Below are 20,488 nucleotides of genomic sequence, written 5' to 3'. Positions count from 1 at the left end.
TTACATTCATTATTAGATGTAAAACAATTTTCTGTGACTCTATGGCCTGGTCCAGGTCTTTCCATTGGATTCCACAGCAGCAATTTCAGTGTTCCTAGCCCAATCGAGTAATCCAACTGGAAAAAGGGGACCGACAGTTCAACATTGAGTCTGAACCACGTATTGACCTGCACATCTTTGAGAGATGGAGGCTAAGTTAATGGCACACTGTGAAAAATTTCTGTGGTTGGACAGGGATTCTGTGCTGCTACCTCACAGTTTCCAGCCACATGTTTTACCACTAGACTACCGAGCCTGTAAATAGTTGCACTATTTGTAAAGCTAGCTTTTTGACATTTAACAGTATGAAGTTAAGAGACATGTATATTCCTCTCTCTTTGTGTCAGTTACCAAAAGATGAAGTGCCTGTTTGTAGGAACCAGTTAAGAAGGCTGAAGAGACTCAAGAAAGCGATAGACCTGCCACAGTAAAGCCTGAGGAGAAGGTGAAGCCTGAACAGAAAGAAGAGAAACAGCCTGTTGAGGGAGAAGAAGGTAAGATTCTGAGTTGCTGTTCTGTCTTGTGACTAAATGTGTTCTTGCATGATTTACAGTGAAACCTTATTTACCAAATAACCAACATCTAAAACAGTTATTACTCAAGGTAAAGTGACACACACACACACACACACACACACACACACACACACACACACACACACACACATCCATGTGTGTGTGCGAGTTTATACCTGTCCTTTTTTAGTAATGTCCTAAATTATTTTCTAGTTATCTGTTAATGCAATAAGTAGCTGGTACCTAATTATAACAATCAGAAAAAAATAGTCAGCTTCATTATTTCTGATATTCCATTAAAAATAACAAAACGATAGAATGAGTAAACCAGCATGTAAATTCCTGATATTTTATGAATCACTTTTAATATTCAGTGCAGTAGTTATTTGAGCTTATAAATCACACTGCAAGGAACACTGTTCTCACCAACACATTAGATTGACACAGGTTTAATGTACTCGTCGAGATCAGATATGGGAGCATTACTAATTCAATATACTTTCATTTTATTTATTTATTATTTTTTTCACAATAGTCTTTCAGAGAATCATGACAGGGTCTTCCAATATATCATCTGGGCACTGGTCATCGGCTGACCTCATATAGTGACCCCAATGCCTCTCGTCTCATCAAGAGATCATTGTCAGGAACTCGTGTGATTTATATATGATAGACATAAAACACACACTGCTTCAGTACAGTATTCACAACACCATATAACACTTAAAAATAAATACTTCAGCTTACCTGGTATGTCTCAGGTGGTAAAAACTGGTGATTTTGAAACACTACAGCATCAGCATCCCACATAATCAGAAGCGAGTTAGCTGCAGTGATGAATTTTGGCTCTAGTTCCCATCTTGGGATTGATCCACATTCTTGTGGTGTGGGTGTGGCAGGAGCCAGGTGAGGGAAACAGGGCAGTTGCAGTTGGAATTACAAGGGTTGGCAGTTCAGAGTCAAAGAGGTTGTAAATAAAACTGCATCCTTAGCTGCTGACTAGGAATCTATGATGGCTGCAGCAATTGACTTGTGACCCGATAAGTGCACGAGTTCTGTGTTAGACTTTCTGACCTTTGCCTGAGCTATGCAGGACTCCATCCTTATTAAATAAGGAAAACTGGACAAGATGTCCCTGAAGATTATCCACATGGCACCTAAAAATGTATCCAAGAAGTAAGCATCTATTTGGTCATATTCGTTCGGGGGAAGGGAGCCAAGTAGTGAAGAGTATGCAGAATGGTGTTAACTCTACACTATTGGCATACTTCTCAATGTTTAAGGATAAGGGATGGAAAATGTGTAGCTGTGGTTTAGAGAATACATGACCAAGAAGACAAGGGAGCAGATGTAGTTCATCCAGTTAGTGTCTGTGGATGCACTGTTCCACACTGAGCTGACACTGAAGCAGAAAGTGGCCAGAGATTTTAACAGCAAACTTAATTTCTTTGTGCGATCCATTCGTAAACAAATTCAAACTGGTTTTGATTTTGTAGCATGTGCTACAAAGTGCAGTTGCTAGCACTACCATAATTACTATCACTACTGTTCTTAACTTCAATATTGAGGATACTTGAATAATGAACAAAGTAAATAAGTTTATTCTGCTTTGGTTTTATAGTAACAAAAACACACTGTAAAGAGAGCCTTCCCTGTAGGGGGCTTGCATTATTTGGCGGGTTCGTGCTTGGCTACCATGGGGCCCCAGCTTTTGCAGCATCTTTGCCTTTCCATGCTGCATGTCTATCCTCTTTGCTATTCTTTTTCCCCCTCCCTTGGAGAACATGTCAGGGGAATGTTCCGCATTGTCCATCGCTGACATAAGAACAGTCTCACCACTGTTTTCATTCCCTTTTCCTTTCTTTATTTACCTGCTCCTGTCCTTCCTCCATTTCAGCGTTTGAGATTCTTCTTTTTCTTCTTCCTCCCTGTGCACTCCTGAAAGCCGGCCCACACGTCTGACATGTATCAGGTGACTGGGTAAGGCATAATTCCCAGCCCCAGGTTGACAGGTAGGTTTCACACGTAGCCCCTGGTACAGGCCAGGACAGGGAGGGATGATTGTCTGTGCTGCTGCCTTCCCAAATTGCAGATTGGTCACTATCAGGTGTTCAGGAGGTGTGACCTGAGGTGTGAACAATCACCTAATCCATGTGTGCACCCTTGTGAAGGGGGCCCCAGTTGGAAACAGCATGCCATCAGAGACACTGGCAATCGTTGGGATTTTCTCACAATGAGCCAATCATCTTCACAATCAGCAACAACGAAACGTAAACGGAATGATGATAATGATTCTAAGACCCTTCCAACTGCACCACAGTTCCTCGTGGTTTCATGTACTGAAGATTGTCAGTCCTTTGCAGAGGTAAATCCGTTTATTATTCAGAAAGGCGTTGATGCAATTGCCGGCCCTGTGAAATCCTGCTCTTGTTTACAGAATGGCCCTTTGCTTTTGAAGATTACTTCAGATTCTCAAGCACAACTACTGCATGCCGCTTCGCTTCTCCATGGCTATCCTGTTCGTGTCGAGGCCCATGGAACTCTGAATTCTTCCGACGGTGTTGTTTACACTAGGGTGCTCAACAGTCTGACCAAGGGCATAATCCAAACAAACCTCTTTGATCACGGTGTCATTGCCATCCATCGGGCGGTGAAAAAGGTCTATTCATCCTTAGTGCCCACACACACGCTTTTTCTCACCTTTGCTTCTGGCCAAGATCAAAGCAGGTTATGAAGTTATCACAGTCCGACCGCACATCCGAACCTGATGTGCTGCGACCAGTGTCATCATTTCAACCACATTCGAATGTCTTGTTGACACCTGGCCAAAGTGTAAACTGTGCTAGAGATGCGCACAAGGGTGATCAATTGTCCGCCTCCTCCTCCCTGCTGTGTCAGCTGCAAACGGCGACCATGTGCCTCCTCTCGAGATTGTCCCGTGTATCTCGATGAGCGGGTTGTTCAACAGATCCTGGTAAAAGAAAAAGTTCTCTACCCGGTCGCTCGCAACTTATTGACAAGTCGCAAACCCTGCGTTCTACCCTGTGGCACTTATAGTACTGTTCTTGCTATATCTCGCTCCATGAAGGACATGACCATGCAGACATGTGACCTCAAATTCAACTCTGAGGTTGTGAAATCGTCCAGTGTCGAGGTAGCATCACTGTCCCCTCATCCAGCTGTACTGTCGCCTCGAGGGATGAAGTCACCAGCTACACAACCAACGAGCCAGAAAGAACGCAAATGGTACTTCCGTGAAGGCTTCCTGTGTCCCTCCAGCCAACCAGTCTTCCTCTGCTAACCAGAAAGGCTCGAAGAAGTCCACCAAAGGCAAATGGTCTTCTCCTTTGCCAACTTGGGGATCCTCTTCGACACTGTCGCCACATGATACCTTCGCCCGGCTGGCCACCGTGTCACCGGTGCACAGCACCAATCATTTTTATGCATTGGACTCCAAAGACCGACAGCACAAGAAAGCCGATGCTTCTGTGAACCTCATGGAGCAGGATCCTCCTCCCTCTATGCCGTGTAGCAGCGAGCCTTAACAGGCTGGCACTCAGCAACTGCCGAGTTGACACCCCTTAATTTTTTCCACATCAAGACTCTTCTCCAGTGGAATGTTCATGGTCTTCAATCCAACAAAGAGGATTTCTGTCTGCTTTTAGAATCTCTACGTCCCATTGTTCTGTGCCTTGAGGAAATAAAACTGTGTCCTCATGACCAATTTGAGCTTTCACTTTTCGTCCTGGTCCATTTTGACCTTCCCCCTGAGTTCAGTATTCCATCTCATGGGGAAGTCACGCTGCTCATACCGGATGACGTTCATAGTCTGCTCATCTCCCTGACTTTGTACCATTTATGTCCCTCCATCATTAGATGTAACCAGCGCAGACTTCCTCCAGGTTACTGAGCAGCTACCTCACCCATTTCTGCTGCTCGGTGACTTTAATGCACACAATCCCCTCTGGCATTCTCCCAGAATCTATCAGAGAGGTGCCCACTTGACTGACCTTCTTAATCAACTTAACCTCTTTTGCCTTAACACAGGAGCACCCACATTCCTGTCCAACTCCTCGTACACCTATTCCCATTTGACCTATCCTTCTGCACTGTCCAGCTTGCCCATCGTCTTGCATGGTCCGTTCTTTCTAACACATACTCGAGTGACCATTTCCCATGTGCTGTGTGTTTCCTGACTCCTACCCCACCCATGTGCACACTCAGGTGGCAGCTTACTAAGGCCTACTGGCAGCTTTACTCCTCCCTGGCGACCTTCGATGAACATGATTTCCCCAGTTGTGATGATCAGGTGGACTATCTTACAAATGTTATCCTTCCTGCTGCAGAATGTTCCAGTCTCTGCACTTCCTCTTCACCATGCCTCCTCCCTGTCCCTTGGTGGACTGAGGCATGCTGCGATGCAATTCGCGTGCGGTGACATGCTTTCCGCATTTCTGGCCATCATTCTATGATGGAAAACTGTATTAATTGTAAACAGATGTGTGCATAGTGTCGTCACATTATTTGGAATAGCAAGAAAGCTATCTGGATTTCATTCACTAGTTCTTTAACAGTTCCACTCCCTCCTCTGTCATGTGGGACAAACTCCGACGGCTCTCTGGGACCAAGATCCCTTCCCCAATTTCTGGCCTGACAGTAGCAGATGGTCATCATGGACCCGATTGCTTTCTCCAATGCATTGGGCTGCCGTTTTGCGGAAATTTTTCCCAGTATCACCCTTCTTTCCTTTGTCGGAAATGAGTGGAGGAGGCTCAGACGATAGTTTTCTCTTCTCAGAATCATAAGTGCTACAATGGCGCCTTTACTGTGAGGGAGTGAGGTCTTGCTGTCACTTCATCTGGACCCTCTGACTGTTCACATTCAGATGTTGCAGCAACTTTTTCTTGCAGGCAAGCATTTTCTGCTTAATATGTACAACCGCATCTGGGCAGAGGGCACGTTTCCCAGGTGCTTGCGTGAAGCCACTGTCATACCCATACCTAAGCCCGGTAAGGACAAACACCTTCCTTCTAGCTATTGCCCTATTTCTCTTACCAGCTGTGTGTGCAAGGTTATGGAACATATGATTCATGTCTGGCTGGTATGGTGGCTTGGTATCGCAATTTACTAACCACTGCACAGTGTGGATTTTGAGCGCGTCATCTGCAGTTGACCATCTTGTCACTTTGTCCACCAATGTCTGAATGGTTTTCTGCAGAAATCCCAGACTGTGGCTGTGTTTTTCGAGTTGAGGAAAGCCTATGACATCTACTGGAGGACTGGTATCCTCTGTTCTCTCTACATGTGGGGAGTGGCTGCTTGCCCTGTTTCCTTGAGGAATTTTTATCATACCCAGTTTTCAAGGTCCATGTGGGTTCTGCCTTGTTGGACACCTCTATCCAGGAATACGGTGTGTTTCAGGGTTCTGTCCTGAGTGTTGTCCTCTTTGCTATCTCCATTAACCCTGTAACGGCCTGTCTCCTGCTGGGCATCTCCAGTTCCCTTTCTGTTGACGATATTGCCATCTTTTGCTGTGCTCCGAGGGCCTGTCTCATTGAGTGGAGTCTTCAGCGATGTCTTGATCATCTTTACTCGTGGGACATTGACAATGGCTTTCGTTTCTCCACTGACAAAACCATATGTATGCATTTCTGGCTGGCGCAGTTGGTTTCTCCCACTATATTTACGTCTTGGACTTGTTGCTCTTCCCTTTGTTGAAACTACGAAACTTCTGCTGCTCATGCTCAACAGGAAACACTCTCGGTCATCCCACATGTCATACCTGGTAGCGCGGCCCCTCAGTGTCCTGTGTGTCCTCAGTGGTAGTTCCTGGGGTGCAGATCAAACCACCCTCTTCCATTTTTACTGGTCCTTAGTCCATTTGAAACTAGACTATGAGTGCTTTGTTTATGCATCTGCATGTCTGTCCCTCTTACGCCGTCTCAATACTATCCATCATCATGGCATCTGTTTGGCCACTGGCGCCTTTTACTCTAGCCCAGTTGAGAGTCTGTATGCAGAAGCTGCTGAACTACCACTGTCCTACCACTGTGACTTTCTCCTCAGCAGATATGCATGCCTTTTGTCTGCCATGCATGGCCACCCATCCTATACCTCCTCCTTCGATGACTCTTTTGATTGCCAATATGGGGCACGTCCCTCTTCTCTGTTACCTCCTGGTGTTCACTATTGCTCCGGCAGTGTAACTTCTCACTCCTTGCAACTTTCCCAGTGGGTATGAACCCTTCAACATCTTGGTTTCGTGTGGTGGCCCATGTTCGCCTTGGCCATCATTTGGTTCCTAAGGACACTACTCCAGCCTCATTCTGTCGCCTTCAGTGTTTCATGACCTTTGCATGGAACTTCACGACTGTACCTTTGTGTACATTGATGTCTCTCGGACTGATCATGGTGTTGGGTGTGCCTTTGTCATAGATGCCGATGTTTTTCGTTATCAGCTTCTGGCACACTGCTCAGTATTTACAGCAGAGCTCTTCATCCTGTATCAGGTCACAGAGTACATCCGGTGACAGACTTTTCAATTGTGTCATATGCTCAGACACTCTCAGCACCGTTGGAAGCCTCTGTGTGCTGTACACTGCCCATCCCATAGTGCTACGGGTCCAGGAAATCTGCACTTTTGATGGAGCCACTGCTGTTTGTGTTCCTGGTCATGTCGATCTGACAGGAAATGAGGCTGCTGATGCTGCTGCCAAGGCTGCAGTCCCTGTACCTCAGCCCACTATTTCTTATATTCCCTCTGATGATCTCTGTGTTGCTGTCCGTCAGGTGGTGGTGTCACTTTGGCATCACCACTGGCCCTCCCTTCATGGGAATAAGCTACAATCTATTAAGCTTCTCCCAGTGGCTTAGACGACCTCCTCTCAGCCCGCCTGCTGTGTGGTCGTCATTTTAACTGGGTTGTGTATTGGGTGCTGCCTTTTTAGCCATCGTCATTTAAGTGGCGCTGCCCCACCACTTTTTACACATTGTGCCCAAGTTTTAACTGTCTGCTATTTCCTGACAGAATACCTATTTTTTAACAGTTTACGTTCCCGTCTTCAGTTGTCCCGTTTTTAGTTGTCTTCTCTTATGTCAATTGGGATTGACATGTAGTTGTTTTCTAACTCCTGTCTGTCTTTGTGTTCTATAGTTTTGACATGGGCACTTATGACCCTAGGTGATTTGCGCCCTAAAACAAAACAAAAACAAAAGGGAACTTTCAAAATGTTCGCTGATTTGTGTAGATAAATACAAATGTTGCCAGAAATGCCTTGCTTTTAAGTGCATTACATGCCTGACCTTATCTAGAGGGTGCTTTATAACCAGAATTTCATATCAGTAACTACCTGTGTACTTTGTGCATTGCTGATCATGGGAGCTTACAAACATTTGTACGTTCTTTATTGTTACATTCAGCTATGGCATTTGTTCGCAGATGAAGATGATAAGAAGAAAAAGAAAAAGAAGAAAGGTAAACCGGAAGAGGAAACGAAGGAAAAAACAAAAGGTCCAACAAAGAAAGCTATAGCTGCTATGCAAGAGGCACTTAAAAAACTGAAAGAAGAGGAAGAGAGGCTAGCCAGGGAGGAAGAAGAGAGGCTCAGGAAAATTGAGGAAGCAGAGAGAGCAAAGGAAGAGCAGAAACGTTTGGAGCAGGAACGAAAGGAACGAAAGAAGCAGAAGGAAAAGGAACGTAAGGAAAGACTGAAGGCTGAAGGCAAGCTTTTGACTGCAAAACAAAAGGCTGATCGTGCTAGAGCACAAGCAATGATCGAAGCACTGAAGGCACAAGGTGTTGATGTTCCAAATGTGGGTGAGAAGAAACAGACCACACCAAGACCAGGGACACGAATCAGGCCAAACAAAGTAAAGGCGCAACCACCCACTCCCGCCCAACAGGAAGGTATGTAAATTATTTTTGTTTATCCCCTTACTCAGTAAATGTTGATATAAAAACATATTGTCTTCTTAGTAAAAAGCAGATGATAAATAGAAAAATTTCTTTCAGCTACAGTTGAACGCAAGGTGGAAGTTGAAATCGTGGACAAAATACCTACAGAAGTAAACAATAAAGATGTTAAGGATGAAGAGGACGACGTTAAAGAAGCATGGGATGCAGAATCATCTCAGGATGAAGAGGAAGAAGGTTTTTATAAAAGAAATACTTCTCATCTTTCTTTAGAGTACTGCATTGCAAAAAGCAAAGTGATTGATTTGTATTTCATTCTCTTTACTCATTTGTTAGTATTAGTGGTACAACAATGTTAAATCTTACATTATTTTTACTCATAATTTGTAAGATTATTGACATACCTCCCCTCCCCCAATCTCTCTCTCTGCGCCACCATCACTATCTCTCTACTGTTCTCTTTCAGCACAAAAAAGTTCCCCACTTCTCTGTCAGAGTCTTTTAAAGAGAAACATATTCTTCTTTTTTGTGCTTCAACAGGACGTTTTTCCTCTGGTTTCGTTCTTTTCCTTACTAGACCAGTGTGTACTACTTACGTAAAATGAATTCTATAGGTCATTATAGTTTTGACAATTTGTTTTATATAATTTGACACACACAAACAACAGATAAGTATGCCTAATAAGTATTTTGTGGGTGCTTTGCTCATATTACAAATATTTTACTGAATTTGCAGTCTTTGCAGTTTTATATAACTTTTGTCAGTTAGTTTAAGTTCTTTCCAGACATTTTAAGACCCTTATTAACCCAGTTTTTTGTCACTGCAGTATTACATAGGGCATATTTGTATAGACTTGAAGTGCCCACTATACAGAGACAGCAGATCCTAAAGTTTTATTAGTGAAAAAAATGCTGAAAATAAAATGTTAGTTTGGTGACTTCAGATCCCTTGCGGTGACCCTAGAACCCTTGCCGCATGTTCACTGTTTCAGTTAAATCTCCCATTACACCTCATCCCAGATTTAACATGCATAAGTATGGTAACTTTGAACTTCTGGTTCTCAGTAACGGATAATGGTATCGAAAAAGTTTCGAAATTCCTTGAGAATATCATCTTAACAACATAAGGTAAAATTTTTGATGATCTGCTATGAATAGGAATGATAGATTTGGCCTCTCCCACAGTTGTTAATTTTTAAACTTTTTTTGTGGGTGGGTGGGTGGGGTGTAAGTACTCACGAACTGTCCATGAACAAATTATATTTTAGTAAGTTGGCTAAGGTCCACCCTAGACAACACCTAATGCAAAAGAACCAACTGATTTGATCAGTGTGACTGGCCTGGATTTAAGTGTTTGTTTCAGTTTTGGTCCTGTACCATAGAATAGCAGTAGTATGCCTGTTCTTCGGATAGGTATACAAATGGTCACTAAGGCAAGTGCTATCCAAAACACGAGATATGACCCCATGAAAAATCACATTTTCATGCATAGCTTTTAGGAAGATGTTGGTACCATGCACTATCGTGCGCAGACCGATGTAGGGTGATTAATTTCTTCTTTTGCAAGCTATTGAATTTCTCCTTCTGTTTATTAACTGATATTATAGAATCTACTTCCATCATATGGCATGTTAAACTGTTAAATTTTTCCCATATATGGTGATGCAAATTATTACTGAGAAAAATTTGTAGCTCCATTAGCTTACAGTTCACAGTGGTGAGGTCACATCACATGCGATGGATGCACTCTCAGAACAGTGCCTCTGTGCAATTGTAGACATGATGCCCAGATTCTGAAATGGAGTTTCTCTTCACCTTCAGAAAAATTGGTGCTGTCGAGGTGTGTCTGCATCGCAGTGAAAAGGTGAAAGATAAGATCTGGGTAAACAAGCTTAGACTGTAGGCCTTCATAACCTGTGTTTGTGATAGTGCTGATATTTGTACTACAGGCATTTTCCTATGGTCCAAGGCATACTTCTCTCCATAACATTTAGTCTTTCAGTGTTGAAGAAACCATCAAAGGTTTTAATGTATCAGAAAGTAGTTACAAACTCGGACAAGCTCAGCAAGCGAAACTATTTCTATTTATTGACAAAATAGCCTGTTTGTTATGTCAGCAGGCTGCTGCCTAAGGTAGTGCCGATGTGTGCTATGGAGTGCGATGTGGGAAAGATTTTTCACTGTTCGCTTTAATTAGCACTAAGGCCAACAGCTTGTCTAAATTCAGTCCTCTTCCTTTTCTTTTAAAATTGTGTTTGTGTTTTCTTACTTCTGCGCCCTTTCTGTGCATCCTAGTGTAGTAATTACTAGATTTGAGTCCGTGATTGCATTGTTCTAGGCCCTTTTGTGGGTACACATGTGGTGTGCATGGACTCAGAGTATTGCAGCCTTTCTTCTCTCCCAGACTGCATTCCCTTCACTATACCCACTCTTCCCCATCCTAGCTCCTCCACCTTTGCCTCTCCCTCCCCCTCCCTTCTCCCTCAGTGCTTCCCTTTATGATGTCCCAACTGTTCCCTTAGGTGTGCTATTCCTTTTCGGTCTTGTCTCTCGTGTTTTCACTCTTCCCTTTTTTTTTCCAACTGGTCCGCCTCGGTGTTTCACCTCCCTTTTTAGATTCTTTTTCTGTTGTATGAGCCATTTGGGGAAGAACTTCCTCCGTAGCATCTCCTGCATGGGTTCTTTGCCTCCCTCACTCTGTCCCCTGCTGCCACCTTCCTCCCCCACTGTAGCCCCCCCCCCCCATCCCCCACCCCTAGGTCACCAGCATGTGTAGCCAGTTCATATAGTGGGGCTGTTACATATGCATTTGCTGAGGCCCCTGACATCAAAGGGATCACATTTCTGTTAGATCAGCTGTCACTGCCTCGCATACGTCTAGGAGTGGTTGCTGGTCTTTTTAGGGCATTGGAACTCCTGGCAATGACTGCCACACCAAGTGGTCCTTGTGCAGCTGGGTGGTGCCCGCAGGGTAAGACCCTGTTCGGAGGGGATGGTACTGGGATGGACAGTTGAAAAGAATCTAAAAAGGGAGGTGAAACACGGAGGCGGACCAGACAGATGAAGGATGCTAAGGACTACACTCCTGGCCGCTCTTCCGTAGCCATGTATTCAGAAAGGAACAGTTCTCTCTCTGCTCCTACTTTTGCTTCCCTCGCCTTCCCTCCAAGGCCACCCCCTGGGTGACAAAACCCTTTCGCCATTACTGGGTTTGTTTTGAGACAAACGGAGAGACTTTCACCACTACCAGACTGCTCTTGTTTGTGGCACACAGTGAAGATAGGTTTGCTGAAGTTGACTCCCTTAGTAAGATGAGTCTGGATCCCTGCTGATTAAAACCTCTTCTGCCAGTCAATCAGCTTCACTTAGTGCTTGTGTGTGCTTGGAAGACATTTCACTGAGCATTGCTCCTCACTAGTCTCTAATGTGATACAGAACATTATATCCCACAGGGACAGCCTCCTTTACTCTGATGAGGAACTTAGGACTAATCTGGAATGGTGCAACATTTATTTTGTCCGGCAAGCCCAGAGAGATCCTGAGGAGAATCTAATTGATATCAGTGCTTTTGCCCTGGCTTTTGAGGGAGAACCTTCCAGAAACAGTCAAAGTCATGGTTTACCGTCGTGACTTGAAGCCTTATATTCCACCTCCCATATACTGTTTCCAATGTCTCTGTTTTAATCACATGTCTTTGTAATGTGAAGCGAATCCTATTTGTGGCGATTTTGGCCGCCCTCTCCATGTAGTGAGTCATTGCATCCTACCGCCCAAATGCATGAACTTTTCTGACTCTCTTTGCTCGCCAAACTACCTGATCAACAAAAAGGAAGGCAAGATTCAGAAATTCGAAACTCTCAACCATCTGTCCTTCTCTGAGACCAGACAGAAATTCGACCATCTCCAACCAGTACTTTTTAACATGTACCTTTGCTACATACTGGTGTCTTATGCTTCCTGCTCTTCTTACCCTTCTTAGATAGCTCCCTCCCCCCTTCCTTCTCCTTGGGGATTTTAATGCCCCTTACCCTTCTTAGATAGCTCCCTCCCCCCTTCCTTCTCCTTGGGGATTTTAATGCCCATAACCCTCTTTGGAGCAGTAGCATGATCACTAACTGGGATAGGGTTGTTTGAAGACATGCTGGCAGGGCTTGATTTCTGCCTCCATATCACTGGAGGCCCCACACACTTTCAGTGTGACATACGGCACTTTCTCTGCTATTGCTCTTTCCATCTGGAGCCTTGGATTCCTTCCCTGTGTTGAATAGGGAGTTCATGATTATTTGTGCGTCAGCAATCTTTTTCCAATATTCTTATCTTTTCTTCAGCATCACTCATATGGATGCCTTCCCAGGTGGGCCTTTATTAATGCAGATTGGGATGCCTATTCGTCGGCTGCCATCCCGACTGCTCTACTGCATGGCGGCATTGATGAGTCTGTAAGTAGTTTGAGCAGTGCCATCCTCTCACAGCTGCTTTGGCGATTCCTTCTTCCTTGTTTACTCGGTGACGGAAGACTTGGTGGACCTTCAAAATTGCAGCAGCTATTAAAGACCAGTGTCATGCCCTCAAATGCTACAAACAGCATCTCTCTCCCTGCCTCGACCACCTCCTGACCTTTAAACAGTTTTGTACCTGAGCCTGTTATCATCTTAAACGCTAGAAATGGATTTATTGGGAGCACCCCACAAACCAATAATAATAATAATAATAATAATAATAATAATAACACAATCATACACAACAAAATAAATGAAAATACAACTATGGAAGAGTTACAACTACTGGTTTATATAGGAGCACTTACTACACTAAATATATACACTAGGCAGAGATCAGAACAAACCAACACACAGAAGAAACCCACAAAACCAGCATGGCAACGCAGGCTACAGATCAGAGCAACACAGGCTACAGATCAGAATAGAAAAACTGAGAAAAGACATCGGACAGCTAACACAATTTATAAGAAATGAAATATCTGACAAAAAACGAAAAAGGTTAGGTAAAATCTCACAACAAGAAGCGATAGAGCAGTTAGATAAAAAGAAGCAGAAATTACAAGCATTGGCCAAATGACTTAGAAGATACAAAAAAAGTGAAAATAGAAGGAAACAAAACCAAACATTCACCACAAACCAAAAGAAATTTTACCAGACAATAGATAACACACACATTAAAATAGACAATCCACCAAACATAACAGACATGGAACACTTTTGGAGCAACATATGGTCAAACCCAGTACAACATAATAGAGATGCACGGTGGATACAAGCAGAAACAGACACATACAAGATGATACCACAAATGCCTGAAGTGATAATCTTGCAACATGAATTGTCACCCAAGCAATTAATTCTAAGCACAATTGGAAAGCCCCTGGAAATGATAAAATAGCAAATTTCTGGCTAAAGAAGTTCACTTCAACACATTCACACCTAACTAAATTATTTAACAATTACATTGCAGACCCATACACAGTCCCTGATACACTTACACAAGGAATAACTTATCTGAAACCTAAAGATCAAGCAGACACAGCAAGCCCAGGCCTAGAAGCACTCAATACACTTACACGATCACAATGCCACAAATATAGAATACATCACATACATTCAGCAAATGAAAGATTCACATTAACCAGAAAGGAAGGAGGAAGGGGATTTATCGACATAAAAAACCTACATTATGGACAGGTAGACAATTTAAGAAAATTCTTTCTAGAACGAGCAGAAACTAGCAAAATACACAAAGCAATCACTCATATAAATACCACGGCTACACCACTGCAATTTCATAACCACTTCTACAACCCTCTAGATCACATAACATCAACAGATACGAAGAAAGTAAATTGTAAAAAGAAACCACTACATGGCAAGCACCCGTATCATCTAACACAGCCACACATCGATCAAGACACATCCAACACATGGCTAAGAAAAGGCAATATATACAGTGAGATGGAAGGATTCATGATTGCAATACAGGATCAAACAATAAATACCAGATATTGCAGCAAGCATATTATTAAAGATCCCAATACCACAACAGATAAATGCAGACTTTACAAACATCAAATAGAAACAGATCACATCACAAGCGGGTGTACAATACTAGCAAATACAGAATACCCCAGAAGACATGACAATGTAGCAAAAATAATACATCAACAGCTTGCCTTACAACATAAACTTATAAAACAACACGTTCCCACATACAAGTATGCACCACAAAATGTACTGGAGAATAATGAATACAAATTATACTGGAACAGAACCATTATAACAGATAAAACACCACCACATAACAAACCTGACATCATACTCACCAATAAAAAGAAGAAATTAACACAACTAATCGAAATATCCATACCCAATACAACAAATATACAAAAGAAAACAGGAGAAAAAATTGAAAAATACATCCAACTGGCTGAGGAAGTCAAGGACATGTGGCACCAGGATAAAGTTGACATTATACCAATTATAGTATCAACTACAGGAGTCATACCACACAATATCCACCATCAATGCAATACAGCTACATCCAAACGTATATATACAACTATAGAGATCCGTAATTATTGATACATGTTAAATCACCCTAAAGTTCCTAAATGCAATATAACATATACCGTACAGTTAAAAGGAAGTCACGCTTGATCGAGGTCCGCGTCACTTTCCATTTCTGACCAGACATAATGTCTATTCGTGCACCACCCCATGTAATGTTAATACCTTGATGAAACAGTTGGATTAAAGAGTAGTTTTTTGGTCCTCCTTTATTTATTTCACTAATTACTCCTCGGTCCTGGATTAAGTACCTACCACTGCTTAAATTTGGAATAAAAGTCATCAGCACCAATTGCTGACGTTGACAAACTGAACACTAGGATACAAGCTGCTGTGGGTACTGTGACAGAACACATGTTACGAAACACCTGGCGGGAACTGGAGTACCGCCTCAACGTTCTCCGAGCTACCAAGCGAGCACACATTGAGGTTTACTAACATAAGTGGTCTTAAAAAATTGTAACACTAACCTATGTAACGGCATCAAATGTTAATTATTATGTCAAACGGTTATTCTGTAATAAATTGTTATTATCAGGGCAAGACTTTTTGCTCACCCTGTACTTGCTGATATCGCAAGCAGAAGATGAAGAGGTAAAGTAAGTATATGAGATACTGAATGGGTAATTTTGTACGTAAAGGGAGATGAAAATATAATAGTAATGGGGGTTTGGAGTCTGGTTGTAGGGGAAGGAGCAGAAGAAAGGGTTGTGGAAGAACATGAGCTTGATAGTAGGAATGAGAGAGGAGAAAGACTAATTGAGTTCTGCAATAAAGTTCAGCTAGTAACAGCAAATACTCTGTTCAGTTACAGGAAAAGGAGGTATACTTAGAAAAGACCTAGAGATATGGGGAGATTCCAGTTAGATTAAGATTACATCATGGTCAGGTAGAGATTCTGAAATCAGATATTAGATAGTAAGGTGTACCCAGGAGCAAATAATAGACTTTGATTACAAGTTAGTAATGATGAAGAGTAGGCTGAAGTTGGAGACTAGTCAGGAAGAATCAGTGCAATGAAGTGGGATACAGAAATACTTAGGAGTGAAGAGAGGTGCTTGAAATTCTGAATGAATAGCATAGTAGTAGTTCAATTGAAGAGGAACCCACATCTCCAAGAGGAGCAGTCATAGAAATTGGAAAGAAAAACATAGGTACAAGGAAGGTAACTGTGAAGAAACCATGGGTAACAGAAGAAATACTTCAGTTGAGCAACGGAAGAAAGAAGTAGAAAATGATGAGACAAATTCAGGAAAACAAAAATGCAAGCCATTTCTGAATGAAATAAATAGGAAGTACAAGAAATCTGAGATGAAAAGGCTGCATGAAAAATGTGAAGAAACTGAAAAAGGACTGCCTCAGCTTATAGAAAAGTAAAAAAACAAAAAAACCTTTAGTGCAATCAAAAGCAAGGGCAGCAACATTAATAAGAGTGTAGTGGGAATTCCACTATTAAAAATGAGAAGGTGGATAGGTGGAAGGAGTACATTGAAGGCCTCTATGAGGGGAAGCACTAGTCTGATAACTTGATGGAAGAAGAAACAGGAGTTGACAGGGAAGATATAGGGGTCTAGTTTTAGAACCAGAATTTAAAAGAGCTTTGGATGACTTAAGATCAAATAAGGCAGAAGGAGTAGATAATATTTCCTTGGAATTTCTAAAATCATTGGGGGAAATGGCACAAAAGCTACTATTCACATTGGCATGTAGAATGTAGGAGGCTAGCGATATACCATCAGACTTTCGTAAGATCATCATCCACACAATTCTGAAGATTGTAAGAGCCAACAAGTGCAAGAATTATTGCACAATCAGCTTAACAGCTCATGCATCCAAGTTGCTGACAATATTAATATACAGAAGAATGGTTCAAGATGTTTGAAATATTGAGAAAGCTATAGGGATAAGCTATAGAGGAAAGATGAATAATCTATACAATTGTACAAAGCCACGTCATTGCTTAAAGTTGTTACAAGATATTGAGAAGTAATTAACCAATTTACTTCAGATTTTTACATGATATGATAATAAATGTTCAGACAAACATGGACTACAAACTTTTACACAATATAAATACATGATTATAATGTTGTTATGGAATCTGAATATTTATAATCCTACCCATTCACAGATTTAAAAAATTTGAAATGTTATCACTGACATTACTATTCTCACAGATCCAGTAGTTGGGGAGGTCTGTCTCATACCCCATATACCAATGATATCAACCAATTTACCCATTCATAACAAAAAACAGGGTTCAAGGTAAGGGAAGCTGGTAAGAGACTACAGATTGGGGTGGGAGGAAATGTACATGGAGAGGGGTAGAAGAAGACAGAAGAGGAACTGGGAGAGGGAGGAGGAACAAGTTATGATGTATATACAATTCTCATACACATTTAGCTGTTGCAAAACATTTCTGGGTTCATTGGTGTACAATATGTACAAGAACCAATCGCAAACAGTTAGAGTGGGAAACAAAGAACAAAGCGCTTGGATTAAAAAGGGTGCTCCTACTGTCCAATCTATACATCAAAGGAGCAATGACAGAAATAAAAGAAAGTAGGATTAATATTCATTGTGAAAGGATGTCAGTAATAAGACTTGCTGACGACATTGCTTTCCTCACTGAAAGTGAAGAAGAATTACAGGATCTGCCAAATAGAACAAATAGTCTAGTGAGTACAGACTAATGATTGAGAGTAAGTCAAGGAAAGATGGAAATAATGAGAAATAGAGAAACAAGAATTACGAGATACTTAGCATCAGAAATGGGGCGCAGAAAGTAGATGAAATTAAGAAATTCTGCTATGTAGCCAGCAAAATAACTGACGAAGCATGGAGGACTTAAAAAAGCAAACTAGCACAGACAGAAAGATCATTCCTGTCCAAGAGAAGTCTACTAGTATCAAACATAGGCCATAATTTGAGGAAGAAATTTCTGCGAAAGTACATTTGGAGCACAGCACAGTAATGAAACGTGAACTGTGGGAAATCTGGAACAAGGGGCAGGATGATAGGATATCTGTTAAAACATCAGGCAATAACTTTCATTGTACTAGAGGGAGCCATAGAGGGTAAAAACTTTAGAGGAAAACTGGTATTGGAATACATACGGGAAATAATTGAGGATGTAGGTTGTAAGTGCTATTCTTAAATGAAAAGGTTGGCACAGGAGAGGAGTTTGTGGTGGGCCACATCGAACCAGTCAGAAGACTGATGTCTCAAAAACTGTTAGAAAAGTACAAAACATTCTTGGGCATCTTAAGTGTGTTGCTGGAATCATCTTTGTATCTTTATAAAGAATTTCTTATTTCCACAGTTTTTCAGTGTTCATATCAGAGTGATCCTCAAAAAATGTATGTTTTGGAGTACCCCAGGCGTCGGTCCTGAGCATGGCACCTTCTGCAGTTTGTCAGTGGGCTAATTCTGATGTGGGACCCAAGGTAACACCATCAATATATGTGGATATATATGCCTCAACTGCAGTGCTGCATAAGTGTAAATCACCAAAAGCAGCTTCAGAGAGCCATCCTGAGGGCAGAAGGCGAGGTTTAGAACCATGGCTTTCAAAAACTGCATTTTAGTAGGCTTAGTACAGTCCATCTTCACCCTGCTATCTACGAGGTGCATTCAAGTTCTAAGGCCTCTGATTTTTTTTCTCCGGACTGGAAAGAGATAGAAACATGCGCATTGTTTTGAAATGAGGCCGCGTTCATTGTCAATACGTCCCAGAGGTGGCAGCACCGTACGGCAGATTGAATTTTACCGCCAGCGGTGAGAATGATAACTGTTTTAAATACGAGGGCAGTTCAATAAGTAATGCAACACATTTTTTTTCTCGGCCAATTTTGGTTGAAAAAACCGGAAATTTCTTGTGGAATATTTTCAAACATTCCCGCTTCGTCTCGTATAGTTTCATTGACTTCCGACAGGTGGTAGCGCTGTACGGAGCTGTTAAAATGGCGTCTGTAACGGATGTGCGTTGCAAACAACGGGCAGTGATCGAGTTTCTTTTGGCGGAAAACCAGGGCATCTCAGATATTCATAGGCGCTTGCAGAATGTCTACAGTGATCTGACAGTGGACAAAAGCACGGTGAGAGCACGGTGAGTCGTTGGGCAAAGCGTGTGTCATCATCGCCGCAAGGTCAAGCAAGACTGTCTGATCTCCAGCGTGCGGGCCGGCCGTGCACAGCTGTGACTCCTGCAATGGCGGAGCGTGCGAACACACTCGTTTGAGATGATCGACGGATCACCATCAAACAACTCAGTGCTCAACTTGACATCTCTGTTGGTAGTGCTGTCACAATTGTTCACCAGTTGGGATATTCAAAGGTTTGTTCCCGCTGGGTCCCTCGTTGTCTAACCGAACACCATAAAGAGCAAAGGAGAACCATCTGTGCGGAATTGCTTGCTCGTCATGTGGCTGAGGGTGACAATTTCTTGTCAAAGATTGTTACAGGCGATGAAACATGGGTTCATCACTTCGAACCTGAAACAAAACGGCAATCAATGGAGTGGCGCCACACCCACTCCCCTACCAAGAAAAAGTTTAAAGCCATACCCTCAGCCGGTAAAGTCATGGTTACAGTCTTCTGGGACGCTGAAGGGGTTATTCTGTTCGATGTCCTTCCCCATGGTCAAACGATCAACTCTGAAGTGTATTGTGCTACTCTTCAGAAATTGAAGAAACGAACTTCATCGTGTTCGTAGGCACAAAAATCTGAACGAACTTCTCCTTCTTCATGACAACGCAAGACCTCACACAAGTCTTCGCACCCGAGAGGAGCTCACAAAACTTCAGTGGACTGTTCTTCCTCATGCACCCTACAGCCCCGATCTCGCACCGTCGGATTTCCATATGTTTGGCCCAATGAAGGACGCAATCCATGGGAGGCACTAAGCGGATGATGAAGAAGTTATTGATGCAGTACGACGTTGGCTCCGACATCGACCAGTGGAATGGTACCGTGCAGGCAGGCATACAGGCCATCATTTCAATGTGGCGTAAGGCCGTAGCATTGAATGGAGATTACGTTGAAAAATAGTGTTGTGTAGCTAAAAGATTGGGGAATAACCTGGTGTATTTCAATGCTGAATAAAACAACCCCTGTTTCAGAAAAAAAAGTGTTGCATTACTTATTGAACTGCCCTCGTACTTAAAATGGCTACGTTTTTCTTACTTGAACAGTGTGCAGTCATTCGTTTTCTGAATATGCGTGGTGTGAAACCAATTGAAATTCATAGACAGGTGAAGGAGACATGTGGTGATGGAGTTATGGATGTGTCGAAAGTGCGTTCGTGGGTGCGACAGTTTAATGAAGGCAGAACATCGTGTGACAATGAACCGAGGGCACTTGATCCCCTCTTCCTTGGGAGCCCCCATCAAAAGACAGTACCTTAGAGGACCCCCGAAATCACCGTGGCTGTTAGAGATTGCAGG

General features: G+C 42.5%; 1 protein-coding gene across 3 annotated transcripts in view; it reads left to right on the top strand.

Annotated features, from left to right (window-relative positions):
- The window catches only part of LOC126175441 (eukaryotic translation initiation factor 5B), a 392,901-nt gene that overhangs the window by 98,120 nt on the left and 274,293 nt on the right, over positions 1-20,488 (top strand). For all 3 annotated transcript variants that reach the window (XM_049922245.1, XM_049922244.1, XM_049922243.1), the window contains exons 5-7: positions 416-533; positions 7,993-8,460; positions 8,566-8,703. In XM_049922245.1, coding sequence (XP_049778202.1) covers positions 416-533; positions 7,993-8,460; positions 8,566-8,703 — 724 coding nt within the window. The remainder of the gene's footprint in view (positions 1-415; positions 534-7,992; positions 8,461-8,565; positions 8,704-20,488) is intronic.

The sequence above is a fragment of the Schistocerca cancellata genome, chromosome 3, assembly GCF_023864275.1.
Source record: "Schistocerca cancellata isolate TAMUIC-IGC-003103 chromosome 3, iqSchCanc2.1, whole genome shotgun sequence".
Lineage (NCBI taxonomy): Eukaryota > Metazoa > Arthropoda > Insecta > Orthoptera > Acrididae > Schistocerca > Schistocerca cancellata.
This window is presented reverse-complemented; position numbering and strand designations above follow the sequence as displayed.